Source organism: Lagenorhynchus albirostris, chromosome 8 (assembly GCF_949774975.1).
Source record: "Lagenorhynchus albirostris chromosome 8, mLagAlb1.1, whole genome shotgun sequence".
Taxonomy (NCBI): domain Eukaryota; kingdom Metazoa; phylum Chordata; class Mammalia; order Artiodactyla; family Delphinidae; genus Lagenorhynchus; species Lagenorhynchus albirostris.
In genome coordinates, this window is record NC_083102.1 from 12,053,839 (window position 1) to 12,076,897 (window position 23,059).

Consider the following 23,059-nt stretch of genomic DNA (forward strand, 5'->3'; position numbering starts at 1 on the left):
AGGCTTTTCACTGACTGAGTCGTTGCCAGGAAAGAAGAGGAATCTTTTTCTTTCTCTTGGGCTCTGCTACCATCACAGGGCTGGAGAGCTCCACCTCCTGGTCTCCCAACTCTGTTTAATTGGGGCTTCTGTTTATTAATTTTTTACATTACACAGGAAGGTCACATATTCACAAATACACAAAATGTGCTAGCTCTGAGCCCTAAGTACCCACATTACCCAACGGCTTGATTCCATATGAATTCCTACGGAGCCCCAGGGTTGTTTATTGTTTGTGACTCACCTTAAGCTGAACCCAGCAGGGGTTGACCCTTCAGGCCACCGTCTTTCAGGTTGCCTCAGGGGCTTGTGTTTCTTCCCAGCTGCCTGGAAAACCGGCCCTGTCTGCTGCTTCCAGGGGTCAGAATGTGGGGGGAAAAGGGGGGCACGTGCTCAGCCACTAGTGGTCCCTCAGGGAGGAAGGGTAGGCGCCCCTTCACTCTGGGCCACCCTGTTAGGTAGATCCACCAGCAAAACCCCATGAGCCACCATGACCACCGCTCTTAGCAGACATGTCTCCCATTAGCCACAGCTGTTTGCCCAAGCCTGAAGCCTCCTCCTGTTCAGGACTCTGAGATGAAGCCCACGTTTGCGACACAGGTGGGGTAAGTATAGGTCTCACCTTGTTGTTCAAGGGTAATTATTAACAGCACCACTTTCACTCCCCTAACAATATGATACTATACATCTCCTCCTCATTTTGCATGTTCTCTCTATGGTGTTTCTGTCTTAGTAGCCCCAGTACATCTTTTCTAGAGGAACTGGTGATTTCATAACATGAAGGAGATTTCTTTAGGGTAGGCTGAGCCCTCATCATACATGACCCTGTGATTGACTCTTCCTCTGAGACACATGGGGTCCCTGCGATGCACTAGCCATACTTCCCATATCTTGGGGTGAGGAAACTTTTGTTGAAAGGAAAGAGGGAAGGAAGGAAGGAAAGGGGAAGGGGGGAGGGAAGGAGGGAGGGAGGGAAGGAAGGGGGAGGGAGAGAGAGAGAAAGAAAGAAAGAAAGGAAAGGAGGGAGGGAGGGAGGGAAGAAAGAAAAAGAAAGAAAGAAAGGAAGGAAGGAAGAAAGGAAGAAAGAAAGAAGAAAGAAAGGAAGGAAGGAAGGAAAGGAGGGAGGGAAGAAAGAAAAAGAAAGAATGAAAGGAAGGGAGAGAGAGAGACAGGGAGGGAGGGAGGGAGAAAGAAAGAAAGAAAAGTGTGTAACCAATATAAAATACTTAATTCACTAGCACAACAGTACCGATTTATGTCTCTAACTGAATACTTGAGGTCCACCTGCCTTATTAATGGGACATCCAGTATCTCCCTTGTGAAGTATTCTCTGCATCATTCCTCCAGCCAGTTGTTCAGGAACCCTCAGGTCTTAGCCTCTGAGAAGTCAGTCCTATCTTCGCCCATCATGCCCAGAGTGAGCAGTTCACGCCAGTTGCGGGCACGGGAAGTTCTGTGGGCGTTTGCTCTTGCCCAGTGTGTCCTCTGTGGTGACCTTCTTGTTGGCCTGGATCCCTGCTGGCCCAAGAGCATGAGATCACATTCACAGGGGCAACCACTGTTCCCCAAAGAACCTCTCTGTCCTGGCTGGCAGGGTCCTGAGGTGCTTCTGCCTCAGCTGCTTACTGTCCCAGAACACCCCTCTCCTACCGGTACTAGGCTCTGGCGTTGAGATCCTTCACCTTCTGGAAAGTTCCCAGTTGGGGCTCCTAGGTATCCCCGTGCAAACCCCTCCCCTCCTCTCCAGTAAGCCAATCTCCACTCAGAGATGGAAGGAAGGCGTGTTTTGCTAAATAGGAAATAACACAGAGACCAAAAGAGAATACACAGGTTTCTCTGTAGGCTCCCCAGGTCACTCACTGGCTACACCTGTCCCATCGTTGGGGTCCCCGGCCACATTCTGTGGTGTCTGGGAACCTTTCCCAAATACCACAGCCCCAGATATCCTGTGCAATATTTCCTTTTCTGCAAATTAAAGTTAATTTTGACCTCTGCTACTGGGGAGCAGCTGCAGTCCCACCACACATTCCCCACCCGCCTTGGGCAGGGCAGGGAGGCTGAGAGCCTGGGGAGAGCAGCGAAGCTGTAGGGTTGGTGGAAGGGCAGGAAGCGTCTCTGCAAGGCCGTGGCTGAGCTCCCGGCACAGAGGCACAGGGCCGAGTCCCCCAGCTGTGCAGGCTGGGTCTTCAGAGTGAGGCACACGTCATCAGGCATCTCAGCTGAGAAGTGATCCTTCAAAAAGTCTGCCTTCTCTGAAGACACTTTGTTATGGATGGACATCAGAAACCCCATGCCCTTTCCTGGGCTCTGTTGGTACCAGAAGAGATACAAACAACAGGGCACAGGACCACATCCCAGAGTCACATTCCATCCCATCCCTGTGACATAGTGGCAAGGGCTTTGGCTGACACCAGATTCTCTGCGTCCTGTGGGAGGACAGAGTCCAGAAAGAGAATGAGGCAAAAGTTTGGAACTGGCCTTAGGTCCAGGGAATGAGATGGGAGTTTTCCACATACCCCCAGGAGACAAACGATCACCCAGCAGAACCTGTGGTCCACGGCAGGGGCGGGGCAGGGCTGAGGTCTCCCCAGGGGGGCATCAGGTCTTTAGCAGCCCAAGCGAAGAGACTCTGTGACGATGTCCTAGTCTTGGGCAGCACCCACAGACTCAGGAGTGCCCACACAAGTGCCTCGTGCCAACGTGGACACAGGGTGCTCCAAGGCTCAGCCCCCGTGTGCCCTGGAGCGTTCAGGCTCCCACGCCCCGAGTGAAAAACTGCAGTTGCAGAGGGACCCTGGGAGAATACAAGCTTCGGGACAGTGAGGCCAGGTATGAAGACCCAGACAGACAGGCGGGACCCACTCCCCTCTCTAATGGCCAATTCAGAGCCGCAGTCCAGAGGCGTGGACTCTGTGTGTCACAATCCTGAGCCTGATGACTAAAATGTTGGGAGTGAAGAGATCAAACGAAAACAAAAAATAACCCTACGAGTGTCAGTGTGGAGAGGAAATCTAGTGAGACGTTGAGACCTGAAACCTAAAATGACATTTCAGAGCAAGGGAAGGAGGGTGGACGAGAAAGTAAGCACCCAGCCCAGCACGCTGGCTCTGAACTGGGGGGCGCAGGGGCCCGCTGACTGCCTGAGGGGTGGAGAGCAAGCGTCTGTGCAGATTTGGCGCTTTGATCAGGCTGGGACTCGGGGTCTAGCCTTGGGTGGGAAAAAGAGAAATCGGAGAACAGACGAGCCAGGTTATAGAATATGGATTTGGTGAGGACAGAGAGACACATCTTTCTCACACCCGTTTCCCAAAGGCTGGGTCTCTTACTGTCCTTTGCGGGGTCTCCAGTCCTGGGACCCTTGCCTGGAAGTCCTTCTCTGATTCCCCAAAGCTCCGTGCTGCTCAGCCCTGGGAGGCCACAGCCTCGGCAACAGGGAATCCTCGGTTCCTGAAAAGAAGAAGCTCAGAAGTCAGGTACCTGCCGAGCTCCCAGCAACGCACTTCCTCACAGGGCGGCGTCCTTCCTATCCTCTGGGCCCGTGTAGGGTGTGAGTCCTGGCGTGCAGGCATTCGTTTAGAGGATCCCTATGAAACCTTAAACCAAACCATCCACTTTACAGCAGGCTTGTTTATTTCACGACAAATAAAGCATTGAAATAGTAGATGGGGATGTGTTTATCTCTTAACCAGTTGACAGGGCAGAGTCACACTCGGGTGAAAAAAACCCCCCACTCTAAAGACGTAGAATAGAGAGCCGCCACAGGGGTCGACTTGGGTATTATGGTTTGAGGCTCTGTGGGGGGTCTCCCTGTCCCTGGAGCATCCTCTGCAGGAGAGAGGAGGGAGCCTTGGTGCACATGCAGACAGCTGACCCTCCAGGACGCAGGGCTTTGTCAGCCCTTGGCTGCTGGGTTGTGCAGCCCAGAGAGCCATTACAAGGAGCAGAGCCGGAAGATACAGGGTTCAGCCCTGGGGACGAAGTCCTGCTCTGAAATGTCAGGAGCCCATCACTCCTCACTGCCTGCTGTAAGCAACAATCCAAGCCCGTCGGACTCTATGGCTGATCATACAGGAGGCGAAGGCCCGAAGAGCTAGGGTTACAAAGACAGGAGGAAAAAGGAGCAAGCCTGAAAGCGTTAAGGCTGGAGTGGAGGAGAAGCCAGCGAGCGGCTGAGCCCCTGAACGCGCAGCCGGCGGAGTGAACCAGAGAATAGGAATCCCAGCGGGATGGGGGATCCGTGGTCCTCAGGGGCAGGAACAGCTGGAGACCCTGGTGAGGGAATGAGGTGCTTTGAAAAAGGTCTGAGCATAGTTGGAGCTGGGATCTGGGCTGAGATCCAGGGTCTAACTTGGATGGAAGGGGAAGTCAGAGAAAGACACCTTTTAGAAGGAGGATTAGTAGTACTGCGGCGGCCAGAAGGTCAAGTGTCTCATGAAAGACTTCCCAGGGGCGCCAGCCAATTGGAAAATCCTTGGGACAACTTAAACTTGAACGTCTGTCCTCTATTCACCCAGAGGCACAATCTTGGTCAGGACGAGCCCGGCACAGACTGCTGGCGTCTGTGGGGATCTGAGCCCTGCCGTGCCCCATGAACCTGCGGGCAGTATTGTGGTCTGGGATTTCTGTCTAGGGTCTAATGGGAAGTGGCAAACGGTGCCTTGGCTGGCCCCCTAGCTTCCTGGCTGGCCCCTGGAGGTTTGTGCACAGGAAGGAGTTGGCTCTGCAGGGCTGTGTCTTTGCTGCTGGCGCAGAGATACAGGGCGGAGTCTTCCAGTTTCAGGGTGTCCACGTGCAGGTAGATGCGGGAGCTGTCTGGGCATTCAGGCCGGAAGCGACTTGGAACAGTCTCATTGCCAGCAAGTTCCTGGTAGTTGTAGACGAACATGAGCTCCGGCGGCTTCTGAGCTCTCTGTTTATACCAGTACATAGCATTGTGACCCAGACGTTGTTCACATCTCAAAGATTTCTTATTTCTAGTTTCCATGATTAGGTATTTTGGTATCTGAGTTATTTCCGTGTCCGCAGAGGCTGCTGGGAGAAAGGGACAAAATTCAGACAAAGCCCAGAAGGGGAGGTGTTGATGCAGCTGCAGAGAAATTGTTGGGGGTCCGGGGGCAGCCCATGTGAACGCACGACTCACCTGCTCCCACAAGACAGAGGACCACACAGCAGAACAGCCCGCAGCCCATGGCGGTGTCAGGGTCGAAGTGGGATCATCTAACTAGGATGCCCCGGGGGTGGGGGGTGGCCTCTGGTCTCCTTGGCCTTGGTTGGTGCTTTTGCCTGTGACATCAGTGTCCTTGTCAGTTTCCCCAGCCCCAAGCGATGTTTCTTCCTTCCCCTTTTATGCCTTACATAGATTTTTATAGAAGGTGGACTTGAATGGACTGGGCTGAGATAGTCCTCTGACAGTTGCTCTTTTGCTATTAGCTGCCCTCCTCATTATATAGATTCTCCCTCTGTCCTCTCTCCCTTCCAAGAGCCCCTCTCAGCAACAGACCATACCCCCTTGAAGAGATCTCCTTCCTCCCCTGCTCAGTCCGAGGCAGGACAACACTTAAAACGTCCTTTCCCTCAGTGTCTAAGCTGGCTGGAGCCCCTTTGCCCAGCTGCATGGAGGGAGGAAGATTGGAAGGCTGTGGTCCTTTTCTGTACCAGTGCTCATCATTAAAAAGGCACGACTGTGGGGTTTCCCTGGTGGCGCAGTGGTTGAGAGTCCGCCTGCCGATGCAGGGGACACGGGTTCGTGCCCCGGTCCGGGAAGATCCCACATGCCACGGAAAGGCTGGGACCGTGAGCCATGGCCGCTGAGCCTGCGCGTCCGGAGCCTGTGCTCCGCAACGGGAGAGGCCACAACAGTGAGAGGCCTGCGTACAGCAAAAAAAAAAAAAAAAAAAAGGCACGACTGTGATGCCAGCCAGGAACCAGACATTGGGAAGAGTGCTGAGAGGGGGCCATAACAAGGAATAAGCCACTCTCTGGCCCTGTATTGAGGGTGCAGGGCTTGGCTGGGCTTAAAGCAAACAAGTTGCCCCAAGTAAAAGAGCGCAAGACGTCCGGTGCAAGACAAACGGAAATCCATTTGAAAATGACTTCAGTTTAGTATCTTTGAGAAGTCTGCAAACGATGCACGCAACTGATGTAAGCATGAAGCCTCAATGCCCTGCTCCCCTCCTCACGCCCTCCCTCTACTCACTCCCAGCCCCTCCCCCACCCCAGTCTCGGCGGTCTCAGTGGAGCCACAGCGCCGCCTTGTGGCCAAAGCTGCGCATTTCCCAGATCACAGGCCTCTTACCAGCCCGCGTCGGCAGCCCAGATCCCTCACTCACTCCACAGACCCGGAGCAGCTGTGATGGGTAGAAACTCCAGGAAATCATGAAGAAGAAAGGAGCACCTGAAACAACCAAAACAGTCGGCAACAACACCATTCATCCACTTATCTAGGACATTCAATTTTTACTCAATGGAGATTGGTTACTTCTGGATTCTTAGGAATGAACAAAATGCAGCCCTGCAGATACTACCCCAGCCCCTGTGGAGCTTATAGACCATCTTGATTTGTTCAACAAATACTCACCGAGCAACAGCTAGGAACAAGCACAAAACTTCAACACGTTCACCCCCAGAATTCTACTGCCGTGGGTAATTCAGTATAGTCACAGACAACCACTAGGGAATCAAATGTAGCTTATATGAAGTTTGAGAAATGTGTCCAGTATTTCAATCACTTCATGAATGTGATAGCATATTTCCTCAGCTATTACAACATGGGGACTGAATGCAAATGATCTCCAAAGCCCCGTGCATTTCCAAAATGTTAGAAACCAAACCAGGCCCATCCGATCCACAGACAGTTTTCCAATCTGGGACTAGCTTGCGTGATCCACCATGAGTCTTTCCTACTTCACACTATAAATTGCTTATGCCTTTTGTCCACTTACTTATTGGAATATCATCCGTTTTCTTAAAACATACTGTTATGCCAGTATTGAGTTTTCATTCTAGAAAATTTGAAGATATGAATAAACACAAAAATGAAATGATCTATAGTTGCTAACTATAACATTTGTTTATTGTTATATTAGATATTTATTACCAAGTTGGAATAACAAGAATCTATATAAATCTATGTTGGGACTAGGGAGGGTACTTATCCATGTGTAAAGTCAAGAGTTGATAAGTGAAATGTTTTTTAATCCAGGGATGTGCTGGGTCAGGAAGAAAATACTAATATTTTTCTAATGTAATAAATTTTATCAGATTTTTCACTGTGGCCCATGAAACAAAAAAATGTAAGGGTATATGGGTTAGAATTTGAGCAAAGTGGGTTGGATATTCTCCTCCTGAACAGGTTACATATATGATGGACCTTAAATCCACTGCCGTTGGAGATATTCCATTCTTAGAAAAGCACCAAAAATTAACCCTAGTTAAAAGGCCAACATTGTTACTATTAACATTATTATGATGGCCATTCCCTGTAGTAAGAAGACACTGATTGGCCCTTCTACAAGAAAACAGAAAAATATGAATAAATAAAATGTTATTGCATTGTTAGGCTGTCAGTACATATGCAAAATTTCACAGATGACAAAAAGCAATGGAATTTAAACTAAAACCCCAAACAATGAGTAAAAGTGAAAAGCTCCATTGCCCTGAGAACATTAGCTAACATAAGCATTTCCCAAAGCAAGGAGTGGGGTGAAAGGTGAGTTTAAATTATCTGAATTAGGGATGTGACCAAAGAAAGAAAATGATCTAAGGACAGTCTGCATTGCAAGAACAAATAGTGAAGAAGTGGAATGGTAAACATGTAGGTAAATTCAAACACTGCCCATTATCAAATAGTAATAGTATATGCTCCTCGAAGATATATAGAAAAGACATAACTGATTCCAAGACAGCTGGGATTTGGGTTATGGGAGCCCCAAGAATACATGAAGGGAAATTACCTTTTTTCTTGGCCAGTTGTGTCTACACAGGGTGGGACTCTAGAAGGTTCTGGAAGGCTATAGAACTGAGCAGAGATTTCAGAGGACACTCAGCTGGAAGACATTGGCATACAGACCCAGTTAGAGTGAGAGACATTGGTGCATATGCTGTGATTCCCACGGAGACCCTGGAAAGACCAAGCACGGTAACAATGAACCCACATGCTAAGGCTCCCATAATTCAAAAAGAGTCATGTACCAAAATGTTCATTGCAACTCTATTTACAATAGCCAGGACATGGAAGCAACCTAAGTGTCCATCAACAGATGAATGGATAAAGAAGATGTGGCACATATATACAATGGAATATTACTCAGCCATAAAAGGAAACAAAACTGAGTTATTTGTAGTGAGGTGGATGGACCTAGAGTCTGTTATACAGAGTGAAGTAAGTCAGAAAGAGAAAAACAAATATTGTATGCTAACACATATATATAGAATCTAAGAAAAAAAAAAAGGTCATGAAGAACCTAGGGGCATGACGGGAATAAAGACAGAGCTACTAGAGAATGGACCTGAGGATATGGAGAGGGGGAAGGGTAAGCTGTGATAAAGTGAGAGTGGCATGGACATATATACACTTTCAAACGTAAAATAGATAGCTAGTGGGAAGCAGCCGCATAGCACAGGGCGATCAGCTCGGTGCTTTGTGACCACCTAGAGGGGTGGGATAGGGAGGGAGGGAGGGAGGGAGACGCAAGAGGGAAGAGATATGGGAACATAGGTATATGTATAACTGATTCACTTTGTTATAAAGCAATTATACTCCAATAAAGATGTTTAAAAAACAATAAAAGTACCTCCTGTTAATAAGGGAAAAAAAAAACCCCTGCAGATCAACACAAAGCCAATAGTCTGTGTTTAACCCCTAACATTTCAGCACGGACTCACAGCCTCCGCAAACCACATTCTCCTGTGTTGTGAACAAACCCGGACTCTCTCTCAACCCTCTCCCATCCAGGGAGTTCTCTCGACCTCCCTCTTCTCCCTGAATCTCAGGAGAGTCACAGTGCCCCCTTGTGGCCAAATGGAAAACTCAGTTCTTCTGTCCTGGACCAAGACAGAAAGGCAGTAAGAGGTCTTAGGGGGCCCTACAGTCAGAGGGTTGGGAGCCCATGGCTCTCCCGTCTTGGACTGATTTCTCAATCTGGATGAGGCCTATTGTTAGAAAAACAGGAGCTCCAGTGACTTCTCAGCATTGTGTGTATAGCAGTATATAGAATTACGTCCCGGATGTCGTTCACACTTTAGGGTCCCGTTGCTCCCCAACACTGTCACCAGGTGTTTTGGGGTCTGGGTAATTCCAGTGTCCAAAGGGCCTCTGGGAACCACATTCAGAGAGTCTCATGAGGCAGCTCCATAAAAAAAACTTGAAGTTCAAGGACAAAGCTGTCCCACCTGTTCCCAGGACTCACCTGCTCCAAGGAGACAAAGGACCACACAGCAGAGGGGCCTGGAGCCCTCCTCAGCTCAGACAGGATGGGACCCGGTGTCTCCCTGCCAGGTCCCAGTCCTCTGAGTGTGTTTCCCTGGTCCTGAAGGGGATTTGCTTGGGGAGTCACGGCCCCGTTAGTTTCTGCAGCTCACATTCCCTCTCCCCCTCTCATGCCCTGCGCCAGCACCTGCAGAGGTGCGTCGGGGCTGTCTTGTCAGGACTGGGTGTACAGAGGCAGGGGCAGAGGAGGAGACCTGCCACCAAGCCCCAGCTTCCCAAGGAGGTTTCTCAGCTGCTTTGTTTGCAATTAGCTCCCCACGCCCAACAAATAACTGGGTTTTCCCTCCCTTTTTCTACTGTCTAGTGCCGCCTCCTCCCTCATACACACATCCCTTCACCACCACTTTGGGCAGATATCCTCCCCTGCTGCCTCTCGGGGATGCGGGACCATCCCCTTCCAGCCTCATCCTGATTTAACTCAGACAGGCTGCCTTGCGCAGGTCGTCAGAGCCCGTCCCTGGAACCAGCTGTATGTCATTTTAAGACCCAGGAATTCGGGGCTAACTAGATAGGAAGCACCCCTCAGTGGGGGCTGAGGGGAATACAAGAGGAATACGCTGCAACCTGTATCCCCAGGGAGCATCTCACCTCCTTGGGTTGCTGAGCCTGAATATGGAGCAGATATACACAGAGGAAGATGCAGGGGCAAAACAAAAGGCTCTGAGGGCTGCGAGCCAAAGGGACAGCAGATACACTGCTACTGAGGTTGGGCAGGTGCCACGTGCAATGGACCTTAGTGCTCTCAACTGTCCACACACCTTCCCTCCCCCCACCCCCACCCCCGCTCCGTTCTAGCCGGGAGTTTCAGTAAAGTCACAGCTCCTCATAGGGGTCAAAGAGGCACGTTAACCTCATCTCAGTCATGGGACCCCAGTCCTCCTGATAGAGCACTGAGAGCAGAGATGATGGGTAGGGATGAAGCAGAGACGTTTAAGGCAGGGAAATACACAGGCAAGGAGACATCTGAAGCACCGTATCACGTGCTGGTGAAACATCGTCAACTACCACCACCATATACACACTTGCTTAGCATATTCTTCTTTTTTAAAAATATTTTTCAATAAGTGTTTGTTGAACATGTACTATATATGCCAGGTATTGTTCAAGGACTAGGAATAGAGAAGGGAGTAAAACAGACCCTCATGGAGCACATAGACTATTTTAATTAGCTCAACAAGCATTTGTGAAAAAGACAATGTTCTCATCCTCAAAATGCTACTAGACTTATAGGAGCAATAAATCAGGCTTTTCAGATAATGTATAGTTTGGAGAGTTTTAAAGTGTGTATTTTAGGAGGGTTAAAATATAATTGGTTTTTAGATGGCTCAATCATTTCATCTTCTCACCTTCTCATTTCTTCATCCATGAAACCTGGACGAGGGGAGAGTCTGAAATAATGGCCTCCGAGCCTCTGTCCAAGTCTGAAACAGCATGAGCCAGTTAGGGTAAACTCCCCCCCGCCGTTTACCAGGCTGATGTGCCAGGACCTCCCAGTGTCCTCAGCTCATCTAACTATACTCAACACTTTGCAGGTACTTAATACATGCTTATTTAATGAACAAATGCATAAATGAATATAATGGAAAATAGTAAGAGACCATATGTAATGAGTCAATCTAACCATTTAAAAAATGTGTTCCAAATGTGGTATGGTTGCTGTTAGTGTATTTTTACTGGCGGCTTTATGGAAGTTAGGATACAAGGCTGAAATGTAAATGCTAAAAGTTAATTTGCCTGGCATGAGGTGAGCTTTTGGTACTATTGTTTTCTTTAATTTTAAAGGATAGGTATAGAATAATAATTTTTCAGTGTGTATCAAGTATTATCCAAAGGAGATATGGAAATAGGGAAATTGTTTCCCTTCTTAAACCTTCCTTCCTGTCAGGGTCTCCATCATTCTTTGAGTATTTCCTTCCTTCATGGCACAAGAAGACATTCAAGTCTCATCTTGTACTTTCCCTGTCTCCGTCTTGGTATCAGCTGTTTCTGCAAAGTCCTGGTTCCTTTGAGTGGATTATGGTATTTATTTATTTTTGTGTGTTTTTTCTTCCAGTTTTATTGAGTATAATTGACATGCAGCACTGTGTAAGTTTAAGGTGTGCGGCATACTTATGTGATTTACATACATCATGGAACGATTATCACAATAAGTTTAATGAACATCCATCATTTCACATAGATACAAAATGGAAGAAAATTGTCTTTCCTTGTGATGAGAACTTCTAGGATTTACTCTCTTAACTTTCATACATAACACAGAGCAATGTTAATTATATTCATCATGTTGTACATGACATGCCCAGTACTTGTTCATGTTATAACTGGAAGTTTGTACCTTTTGACCACTTTCATCCAATTCCCTCTTCCCCAACCTCTTGCCTCTGCTCTCTTTTGCTATGAGTTTGTTTGTTTGTTTGTTCGCCTGTTTGGTTTGAAGTATAATTGACCTACAACATTATATTATTTCTTGGTGCATAACACAACAATTCAATATTTCTATACATTACAAAATAATCACCACAATAATTCTAGTTACCATCTATCACCATACATAGATAATACATTGGATAATGGTATTTAGAAAATAAGACATGGGCACTACATCTGGGCTTTGGGGGTGACTACTTTAGGATCATCACAGTGGACAGAGTTCGGAAAAATACGCATATATATATATATGTACATACATGTACACACATTTACATGTATCTTTAATTCTAAATTTATCTATGCATATGGAAAAACCATGAGTTTACAGAAATACTTCTGTTTCCAATTCCAATATTGTAAGGTTTATTCTAGTGTTCTGCCTTTCCATATTTGCAATCCCCTTATCCAATACTGAGAAACCTGGCTCCTGTTATCCTTCATAGATTTACATATTGGATCCTTGCAGGTACCCAGCTGTCCATTGCAATGGCCACCTTTGCTCCTTTGTAAATGTCCTTCTCACTCTGCTTGGGTCTGACCCTGTGTCAGAGCGTCTACCCACGTCAGAACCCTCCTTACTGCAGTCCAGTTTCCGATACCCCACAACAGGCATGCCCTTCCCCATGTGGGTGCCCTTCTCAATCTGCTGGGCTTCACCAGCCTGCTGGCCTCACCCTACTTGGGCTCCAACACCCCACTCACTCAGGAATGCCCTCCTCGCTTGGCATGGTCTCTGTCTTCTTGCACTGGGCTCCTTCCTGCAGAGATACAAAGAAATGCACCAGTTCAGTCCTCTGACAACAGAGATATTTCACTTCACAGGATGCTTATTGCATAATTTGCAGAACCTCACACAGACCTTGTCTGTTTCCCATACGCTCTAGACAGATCCAGACAGGGTGATGATTATAGCTAATGAACGTGTACTTAATTTACCTGGACTTCTTTGAACAACTTGCATTTCTCATTTTTTTCACCCTGTCCTCCAGGAAGCAATGCCAGTTTCTTGGTTCCAAAAGTCCTAGATTTTCCCTTTTTTTTTTTTTCCCCTCCTATTATAACACATTTTTGTCATGTGGGTACTCGTCTTCCCTACTGAATTTTCTCTTTTTAAGGTCACAGGCTGTATCTTTTTTTTTCCAATTCCTTTTTAAAATTTCCTGCATGTTGTCCTCCATAATTTTATTTTATTTATTTATTTGGCCGCACCGAGCGGCACGTGGGACCTTAGTTCCCCGACCAGAGATCGAACCCACGTCCCCTGCATTGGAAGCGCAGAGTCTTAACCGCTGGACCGCCAGGGAAGTCCCTATTTTATTTATTTTTAACAGCTTTATTGAGGTATAATTGATATGAAAAGAACTGTACACATCTAATGTGTACCATTTGAGGAGTGTGGACATATGAAAACACCTATACCATCCCCACAATCAAGATAATATACATATCTTAATTATTTTCTTTTTCTCCTTCCCATCAAAACCCCCCTTCTTACCTGTCAGTCTTGCATGACATATTAAAGGTGTACTCCTTTTGCCTGAAACAACAGCTATTCCTGAGAGCCCACTACATGCTTTTCACTATTTCCTCCCTAGGGGTTACCTTCCAACACTCCCAGATGAGCAAACAGTCTAATCACCACCTGTTCATCTTGCTAGGATCCCAGGCTTTAGAACCACAACCAGATGCTTTCTTCTCATCATTTGAGAGCCTGACTGAAGTCTCAGCTTCTTCAAGGACTGGTCCCATGCTATGTTCTGGTCACCAAACAGCCATATTGATTCCATGCGAATCAATAGAAGTGCCCTGATAGCAATGGGTTCTGTGTGGAAAGGAGAAATAAAACAATAAGAAACAAAAACCATAGAATATACAGATTTGTTTTTGGTGTACGTGAATATTCTAGACAGTAAAACAGAGCCAATATCAAGATGAAGCACCTGAAGAAATAACTGTATATTTCACCGATCGTAAAATAATGGGTATACCATATATCCTTGTTGCTTATCTAACTATAGTCATTATTTTGTAATAACTTGAAATGCAGTATAATCTATAAAATATTGAAGCATTATTCTGTACACCTGAAAATAATATAATATTGTAAACCAACTATATTTCAATATAAATAAATAAATAAAATAATGGGGTATAAACTGTATTTACCAGCACTGAAAGAATATATAGAAAAAACAGTTATCATTTGGGGTCTGCCAGAGTTGGAAAAGGGTTTTTGAAGGAGAGGAGTTTAACCAGATCTTTAAGCTCTCTAACTAGTCCTATACCAATTTATTCTAAGAAATAGCTCTGCTAGGTTGTCTAAAATGAAGCTAGCCTCTAGCTTCAGCTAGTACTATCTGGCATGCCTTTCTCCAGTAATGTGAAACAACTTTTGAGATTGCCTTTTGAGATGTGTCCCTGCTATATACAGAGGTAAAGGAGTCTCTAACGGACTGGAACCCTGGCTTATCAAGATACTATTCTAGAACCCACAATCTTCTGCTGGTTTTGGCCTCTAGTGACCACTTATTTTCTTACTATGACTCTCCTGGTTCTATCTTCCCAAGGGACAAGACTAAGAAAAAATGGTCAGAGCTTTAAATAGACTGTTTCCTGGTTCAACACAGGGAAGAATTTTCTAACTGGATGGTTGAGGAGATACCATGATCTCCTCTCTGCAACAGAAGCTGGATGACCTTTGGTGGGGATATTGTAGATGGGGCTCAAGTGCCCGAGGGGCAAAGAGGTGCTTAAGTATCTACTCCGTTCCAGAGACAGAGTTACAAACTGGGGATGTAAACACAAAATGTTTGCTTCAGGAGCTCAAAATCTAGCTGTCTTCATGACAAGGAAATCAAATCTTGCAACAAAATTCAAAAGTTATAATAACAATATAATTCCAGTGTCCATAGGGCCTGAGGAATTAAGAAACCACATTCAGAGAGTCTCCTGAGGCAGCTCCATGAAAAAAGCTAGAAGTTCAAAGACAAAGCTGTCCCACCTGCTCCCAGGAGACAAAGGACCACACAGCAGAGGGGCCTGAAGCCCTCCTCAGCTCAGACAGGATGGGACCCGGTGTCTCCCTGCCCAGGTTCCTGTCTTCTCAGTGCACTTCCCTGGTCCTGAGGGGGATGTGCTTGAGGAATCCCTGCCCTTGTTTGTTTCTTCAGCTCACATTCCCTCTTTCCCTTTTATGACCTGTGCCAACACCTCAAAAGGTGGGTTGGGGCTACTTTGGCAGGACTGAGAGGAATAGACCCATCCCCTACCCCCCATGAAGATGGCTGTGAGCCTCAGAGGGATGGGAAGAAGGCAGTAGGTTGGGCTTGGGGGTGACAGTTTGGCTTCAGACTGGTAAAGCTGAACACTTTTCTAAGGAGTTAGGATACTAAGTGGGTATTGACACAAAAACCTGAGAACAAAAGAAACCCATTAATTGGAGGTGGTGATCAAATGAGGACTTGGTCACAAGGAAATGGTGACAGCTAAGATGCTTGAGCAGAGAGGAGACAAGAGCCCAGGGTGATGATTGGCCAATGTTACTTGATGCTCTGTCATTAGCCTTGATCTCCTTGAATTCCATTTGTCTAGGAATGGCATTATATCAAATCGTGGGTCAAAGCTGAGTCTGGTAGTAGCACTTAAGAGAGTAAAATGATTGGAGAACTACTTGGACAAACCAGGGAGATTTTTACATTGGATGTTACATCTTTGGTGCCTTGATTCAGTCACCTGTGGTGTTGATTCTTCTCAGCTCTGGGTCACTAGCAAATCAGCTACATGGCTTTCTGTGATCTCAAATCAGAGACCTCAGGGACTTCTTGCTACATTTCATATGGGCTCTGAGACAGCACTTTGGAGAAAAGTTGTTAATCAGCTGGGAATCTACCTTGGAGTACAGCTACAAGAGCATGTATCAACTCCTTACCTGCAAAAATGCCATGGAAACTGCAAAACTACCATGGAAACATTGTCAAGTGCTTTGCTGAAAACAAGACATGCTAGTCCCAATTTCTTCCAAATTCTTCAATCTAGCGAGCTCACCCAAAAGAAAATGGGATCAGCTTGACATGACTTATCCTATGTGAACCTGTCTTCTCTACTAAGATTGCTAAATACTTTGATGACTGTCACTCACAAGGATGAAGTAGCAAAGTGACAATGACTGAGAGTTTTGAGGGTTACAGCACTTGTGAATGGTTGCTCACTAGCCTATGTCCCAGGAGCTATTCAAGGTGCTTACTAGGTTTTTCCTAATCCCCGAATTTCCAAAACTATAATAGAAAAATATTTCTGAGCCTAGTAATGGAACTCTTTGGATATCTGTGTACTTTGATTTAGGAAATGTATCCCATAAAAGCAAGGTGGTTACATTGAAGAAGGTTGGGATGATGGAGCTTGGAGACAGATCACAAAAAGTTTTCCTGGTGGGGATATAAATATCTGAAAGAAAACTGTCTTTGTCAAAAAATTAATGTGGGGTGTGTACTCTAATTTTTCCCTCTTTCTTGTCATTTTCCATTTATGATGCTCTATTTTGACCTTCAGCATCATTTTCACCTTCATCCGTCTCTGTTTCTCTTCCTAATCTCATTGCCTTCCAATCCAATAGAATGTTTTCTCTCAATAAATGCCTCACTAGCCACTCACTATCATATTCAGAAGTGGCAAGTTTCCAAATTATTTCAAGATGGCATTTGCGCATGCTGTTCTGACAGCTGTGGGTCTCAGGTTACATACCTGAGAACCTCTATGATAAAACTTAATTGTTTATTTATTTATTTATTTTGCGGTACGCGGGCCTCTCACCGCCGTGGCCTCTCCCATTGCGGAGCACAGGCTCCAGACGCGCAGGCCCAGCGGCCATGGCTCACGGGCCCAGCCGCTCCGCGGCACGTGAGATCCTCCAGGACCGGGGCACGAACCCGCGTCCCCTGCATCGGCAGGCGGACTCTCAACCACTGCACCACCAGGGAAGCCCTTAATTGTCCTTTTATTATGCCTGCTTTACCAGCCTAATCTTGAGGAATGGAGGTAGGATATGGCTGCAAATGGGAAGAGAGAGAAATGTGAAGTGAATTCTGACAGAGACATAACTGAATTAAGTTGGCACTTTAACAAAACTCTAATATGTGGATCAAAGATTAACTTCTCCCATTTCCCCATTATTTTCTCTGGGTATTCATTTTATCCATGAGGCTATTAAAGTCCAGACACCCCTCCCCCCCCCAAAAAAAAAACAGGGCTGCACTCACTTATTCATGTACTCTTTAGAGTTGCTCATGGACAAGAGTAGAGTAGTAGTGACAGAGACCATATATATTGCCTGCAAAGCCTAAAACATTTACTATCTGGCCCTTTACAAGAAAAAGAAAAGGTTTCTGACCCTGCACATGAAACGTGGAGAGAACCACATGTGGCTAGAAGAGAAATGCCCCCAGACCAATGGAACCCTTGAGCCGATTCTCAGGGAAAACAGCCTGGTTCCAGGATTCACTTTACCAGGGAAGAACATTCTATTCACTAACACCGATTTGCCCTGATTGTTTACTTCAGTTTTTCCGTAAGTTTCTTAGTATATCATGTTTCAAGGGGAGAAGTTCTTATGTAAAATTTCCCTACACATTGTAGTGGTCAAGAGCCAGCACAGCACAGCCTCAGTGACTGGTGATGTATTAACCAGGAAAGTGACTAGAGAAGCCAAAGCAAAGGAAAAACAGACTCATTGAAGGAAAGGGCATAAAATTACCTGACACAGAGAGAATGTAATGTTGAACTTTTCTTGTCCTGCCTTAAAATATAAATGTTATTCCATCATTCCTGTATTATGTGTACGTCATCACAATGGAGGGCGTGGGCTCTGAAGTGAGGTTGCTTGTGTTTGAACTCTGTATGGATCACCTCATAGTACTGAACATTTGAGAAAAAAAATCTTACCTTCTCTAAGCCACAACCTCCCCATCTATAAAAGGGCAAAAATTAGAGCACAACACTTACAAAGTTGTTTGTAAAGACTGAATGAGTAGATGTATCAAAATCCCACCCCCAGGGTTTGATACATATTATAGTAAGCACTCAATAAATTCCCATTGTCTCTTCGCTGGCCAAGAACTCAGTATTATCTTGGTGTCCAGACTTTGGTGAACTGACTAGGGAAGTGTTACGTAGTGCTTGAGAGCACAGGCAGTGAAGCCAGATTTCCGGGGCTGGAATCCTGACCCTACCATGGATTTGCTTTGTGATTTTGGTAAAGTCCCTTATATTTTTGTGAGCCTCAGTTTTCCCAACTGTTAAATGGGAATTATAATAGGGATCTTGTAGGCTTGTTCTGAGAATTACTAGTTTAACAAATAGGCTAAGTATTTAGCATATGCCTATTAAATACTAAGTTCAGATAAGGATAAATTATTCTCATTCTTTCCCTTTCCTATTTTGAACTATTGTGGTTTCAAATCAGAAATGTTCTTCTTTTTTTAGGAGAACAAGTGTTCCTATCAATAATGAAACATTAACATGGGTATACAAGGCCAGAGCTACTACAAGACAAATTATATAATTCTGAAAACAGGCAATGTTAATTACATCAAGGGTATAGCTCTCAAGATAATCCTCAGCATAAAAGTTCATGCTTGAGACAACCAAGTACCTAAATTTTTTCTCTGGGAATCAGGACACCTGCAGCCCTGATCTGTGACCTTACTCCAACTTACTTTTCTATTATGGGGAACAGTTTCTACCAGGTGGGTTCATTTTTTCCATTCCCATAACCTCTGCAAAAGTGGACAAAAGTGGATGTTTAAATTGGATGCTGAATCATCTTCAATGTGGCACAGAATTGAATTCTAAATTTGGATTTGTGACTTTCCAGTGAAGAAAGCACATTTCCGGCACCTGTGGCCATGGGTGTCAATGACAAACCTGGTGGTATAAATAGCTGTGGATGGAAACCCTTCAGCATAGTCCCTAGTCCAGATCCGGGGAGCAACCATGACGACCTTCATCTTTCTTGCTCTCTTGGGAGTCGCTGGTGAGTCTTGATCAATAAGTGATCAGTAGGTGTCTATGACTTTTTTAAGGATGCACTTTCTACTCTGGAAGACAATAATGAATGCGGAATATAATCTCTGTACTTAAGAGGCTTAAGATGTTGAAACAACAGTGTACAGTACATATGTCTGTAGATAACTAAATCTCACTTGCTGGAGAAGATGATGCGAGGCAGGGGTGATCAGTGTAGAAAGTATTAAGAGGAAGAATCTGCCCTGAATTTCGGGTACAGTCTATGAAGTAAGAGTGAAAAAGAAAAGATAGTCAATGTTAAGGGAATGTTGTTTTGATCTTTATAAGAACTTGGAGTTAATAATTGGGACTAAAGACTAATCTTGTTCTCCTTGAAGAGGCTGTGAGTATCACAGCCAGAGTCTCCTCTGTACTAAAGGGCATCTTAAGAGAGATCTTAACAGGAAAAGACACTCTATTTCTCGTGAATAAAAGCTATGGGCTGGTTTTACCACATCTTCACTAATGAAATCTCTCTGATGTAAAACAACATGTCATGCAATCATGAAAAGAAATAGAGAAATGACTATTTCTGTTTTTATACTATTCAATACTATTGTACACTTCAAACTTACTACAGAATTTTCCCGAATTTGGTTGTTATAAATAAATTCAATACACATATTTACATATCAAAAAAGTCTATTTCAAATTACTTTAAAATATATGAACAACAGGGCATATATCATATAATTCCAGACATTTGGAGTCCTTAGAAATCATAATAAATCAGTGGTCCAAAATTTACAGTGCTGAATAAATTAAAAATGTTGGAAATATAATTGGGATGAGGGGAAACATTAGAGAGAGAAACCTTATAATGTTCTATGAGATTATTTAGTTAACATTTTAGGTGAGAACCAAGAAGAGATTGTGGAAACAAAAGTACAAAACTCCCCATTTTTTCCAGGCCAGAACATTCTCAGGTGGTATTTAAGTTTCCTTTCTGTTACCTCATGTGGTGTTTATCCTATACTGAACTCTACAAATAAACACAATCATGGTGACGGCAAAGCTTTATTGAACGCATACTTAAATGTCTCCTTAGCAAACAAGCTTCTGTGTAAAAAGTATTCTTTATATTCTCAGGTAGTGGGCTTCAAGGCATTTATTACGTAAGGAGTCTCTAATTTGTGTGTGTGTGTGTGTGTGTGTGTGTGTGTGTGTGTGTGACATATGTAAAAAAATCAGTCTATTGATCAAATTTAAAGCATAAATTAAAAATGAGATACTTATAATAGTGTAAGTAGCACATGTGTTAAATGTATAGAACGATAAGATTTTGGAAACAATTATATTAAAATCACTGTTTCCTGATTATGTATGACAAGAAAACATGACCTATGTTTTTTCTGGTTAATCTGCAAAACCTTGCTTCCGAGTAGAAATTCCACAATAGCTCCAACTTCTCTCTGTCAGTTGCTTTCCCCACTGATGATGATGACAAGATTGTCGGGGGCTACACCTGTGAAGCGCATTCTATCCCCTACCAGGTGTCCCTGAACTCCGGCTACCACTTCTGCGGGGGCTCCCTCATCAGTGACCAGTGGGTGGTGTCTGCGGCTCACTGCTACAAGTCGTAAGTAACCAATACTCACAGCCCTGTTCTCTGAGGTCAGGTCATCCCCAGCCCTGCCAAAGCACAATCAGGGAGAACTACAGAGTTATGCTTGAGGGGGGAGCATTCAGATTTCAAGACCTCATTATCCCCCCCCCCCGACCGGCCCAGGCGTTGTATGCATTGAGGGATTTTCCCACAAAAAGATACCCTTAGAGTTCCCTGATGGCCTTCCAAATGAGGGCAATAAAGACATAGCAAGAAAAATAGTGAGTGATTAAATATACCTAGAGTACCTTAACAGCTCTAATCATTATAGCTCAACCAGGAAAAACATGGCATATGCAAGTAACAAAACACAGGACATTTCCAGTACAACCTAAAGATAAACACAACTCATTCTATTCCCTTAATATTCTGCCATATCTCTGAGGCCTGCCATGACTCCCTACAATAACTGATAATCCCAACCAGATTAATCAACACCAGTTGCCTTTTCACCTCCCACTGCTTGACTGGCATCATTTGGTTCCCATTCCTACACCTAATGAATCTAGCAAGATGTTGGGTTGTGAGTCTGGCCTTGGAGTGACACCTACCTAAGGAATCCTCTAACCTGTGCCGTAGGTGGTAGGACTACCTTAAGTGCACACTAACCTGTGTGTGTATGTGGGGGCTTCTGTCTGTGCTTATGCTCAAGACTGGGCTGTAATGGAATGGGAAGGAGCTCACGTTGGAGACTTAGAGAACTTGTAACCCTTTAATCCAGCCGAATGAAGGTGGGCCTGGGAGCACACAACATTGAAGTCCTTGAGGGCAATGAGCAATTCATCAAAGCAGCCAAGATCATCGTCCATCCCAAGTTCAACAAAAGGACCTTGGATAACGACATCATGCTGATTAAACTGGACCCACCTGCCACTCTCAACAATCAAGTAGCCACTATCCCTCTGCCAACACGTTGTGCAGCTGCTGGTACCCAGTGTCTCATCTCTGGCTGGGGCAACACCAAGAGCAGTGGCTGTAAGTGTCACCTGGAACAGAATCACCAAGTCTGAGAATCCTAGAGGTGAAAAACGTGTTCAGCGTCAGTTAGCCCGAGCTCTCACTCAAGGCTGATTCCCAGAGAATAGTGGGGTTCTATGGAGTCTTAGAATATACTAATTGAAATGCGTAACATTCCTCTGCTTGACAACACAACAAAAAAGCACTACGGTAAAGTTGCCAGGTATGCAACTAAAATGTGATTAGTGATTTGCAGGGAACCAAAACGCGAGGAGGTACACAGAACAGAGACTAAGAGATTTGGAACTTTTCAAAGCATAGCCCCGCTTCAGAAATAAAGTCTCTAGATTTGAGATCTATGGTCACTGATGCTAGTGTCAGAGAGAGAACAATCTGTTGATGAAAACCGTTTGGAAGACCCTCCAGATATAACTTGTTCTTCCAAAATAGAAGTTACCTGCAATCTGAGAGAAGGAATGGGGATATTGGGAAGAGGGGGGAGAGATACTGACAAAGAAATTTCCCAGATTGGATGGGTAATCCTCTTCCATTTCCACTCTCACGCCCAACAGCCAACTTCCCTGAGCTCCTGCAGTGTCTGAAAGCTCCCATCCTGTCTGACAGCGTTTGCCACAGTGCCTATCCCGAACAGATCTCCAAAAACATGATGTGCCTGGGCTTCCTGGAGGGCGGAAAGGACTCTTGCCAGGTTAGTTGCTTTGCACGCCTTCTCTTTCCAGCTCAGCTTCACATATCTCTTTTCGGAAACTCAGACAATTGAAAAGCTGTCCCTGGGGCTGATTATGAGGGCTGAGGGATAGATTTGGGATAAATGATAAATTCATTTTGCCATATTAATGGTTAGGGATCAGGGGAAAAGATACACAGAAGATCATGTGCAAACATGAAAAAAGATCATGTCCAGGCGGGCTTCTGAGGAGGGCTAGAGCAGAAGGAAACTTTGAAAGGAGCAGGGCTAGATGGGCAGCATTGCACTGCCCGGTCCACCTCTTCTTGGCACTACAGCCCTGCAACTAAGGAAAGAGGGAGTTCAAAGGAGGGGAAAGAATAGGGGTCCAGTATGGAGACTGAGGGTTGGTTTTCCAGGGAAAGAGAAGGGCTTCATGGAGGGTCAGCAGCCTGGGAAGGTGGTCCCCGGGTAAAGGAGGAACACCTTTGAGCCTTTCTCCCATCTGGGCACAGCTGTGAGTTCTAACTGGCTCTTCCTTCTTGCCCAGGGTGACTCTGGTGGCCCTGTGGTCTGCAAAGGACAGCTCCAGGGCATTGTCTCCTGGGGCTATGGCTGCGCTCTGAAAGGCAAACCTGGTGTCTACACTAAGGTCTGCAACTACGTGAACTGGATTAAGAAGACTATCGCTGACAACTAAACGGCGTCATCTCTTCATGACCCTCCATGTTAGTCAGCTTCACCTTCCTCCCATCCTGAAAACAGTATCTAAATAAAAACATTTTCTCCTGTA

General features: G+C 45.3%; 1 protein-coding gene and 1 gene segment (V, D, J or C); one reads left to right on the forward strand and one right to left on the reverse strand.

The window, feature by feature from the left end:
- Positions 1–5,244, reverse strand: part of LOC132524504 (T cell receptor beta constant 1-like) — a 146,047-nt gene extending 140,803 nt beyond the window's left edge. The window contains 2 exon segments of the C gene segment in view: positions 4,723–5,067; positions 5,180–5,244. Of these exon segments, the coding sequence occupies positions 4,723–5,067; positions 5,180–5,228 (394 nt within the window).
- Positions 5,245–18,939: 13,695 nt separating this feature from the next.
- LOC132524096 (trypsin-like) lies at positions 18,940–23,059 on the forward strand. Its single transcript, XM_060155937.1, has 5 exons — positions 18,940–18,983; positions 20,435–20,594; positions 21,343–21,596; positions 22,151–22,287; positions 22,817–23,059. The coding sequence occupies exons 1-5, from the start codon at positions 18,944–18,946 to the stop codon at positions 22,964–22,966; spliced, it is 741 nt and encodes a 246-aa protein (XP_060011920.1). The 5' UTR covers positions 18,940–18,943; the 3' UTR covers positions 22,967–23,059.

Bases quoted from the DNA above. Each gene is read 5' to 3' on its own strand.
- LOC132524096 (XM_060155937.1), top strand. From the start codon at position 18,944: ATGACGACCTTCATCTTTCTTGCTCTCTTGGGAGTCGCTG. The intron at 20,595-21,342 runs GTAAGTAACCAA...CCTTTAATCCAG, and splicing joins GCGGCTCACTGCTACAAGTC to CCGAATGAAGGTGGGCCTGG. The intron at 21,597-22,150 runs GTAAGTGTCACC...CACGCCCAACAG, and splicing joins CAACACCAAGAGCAGTGGCT to CCAACTTCCCTGAGCTCCTG.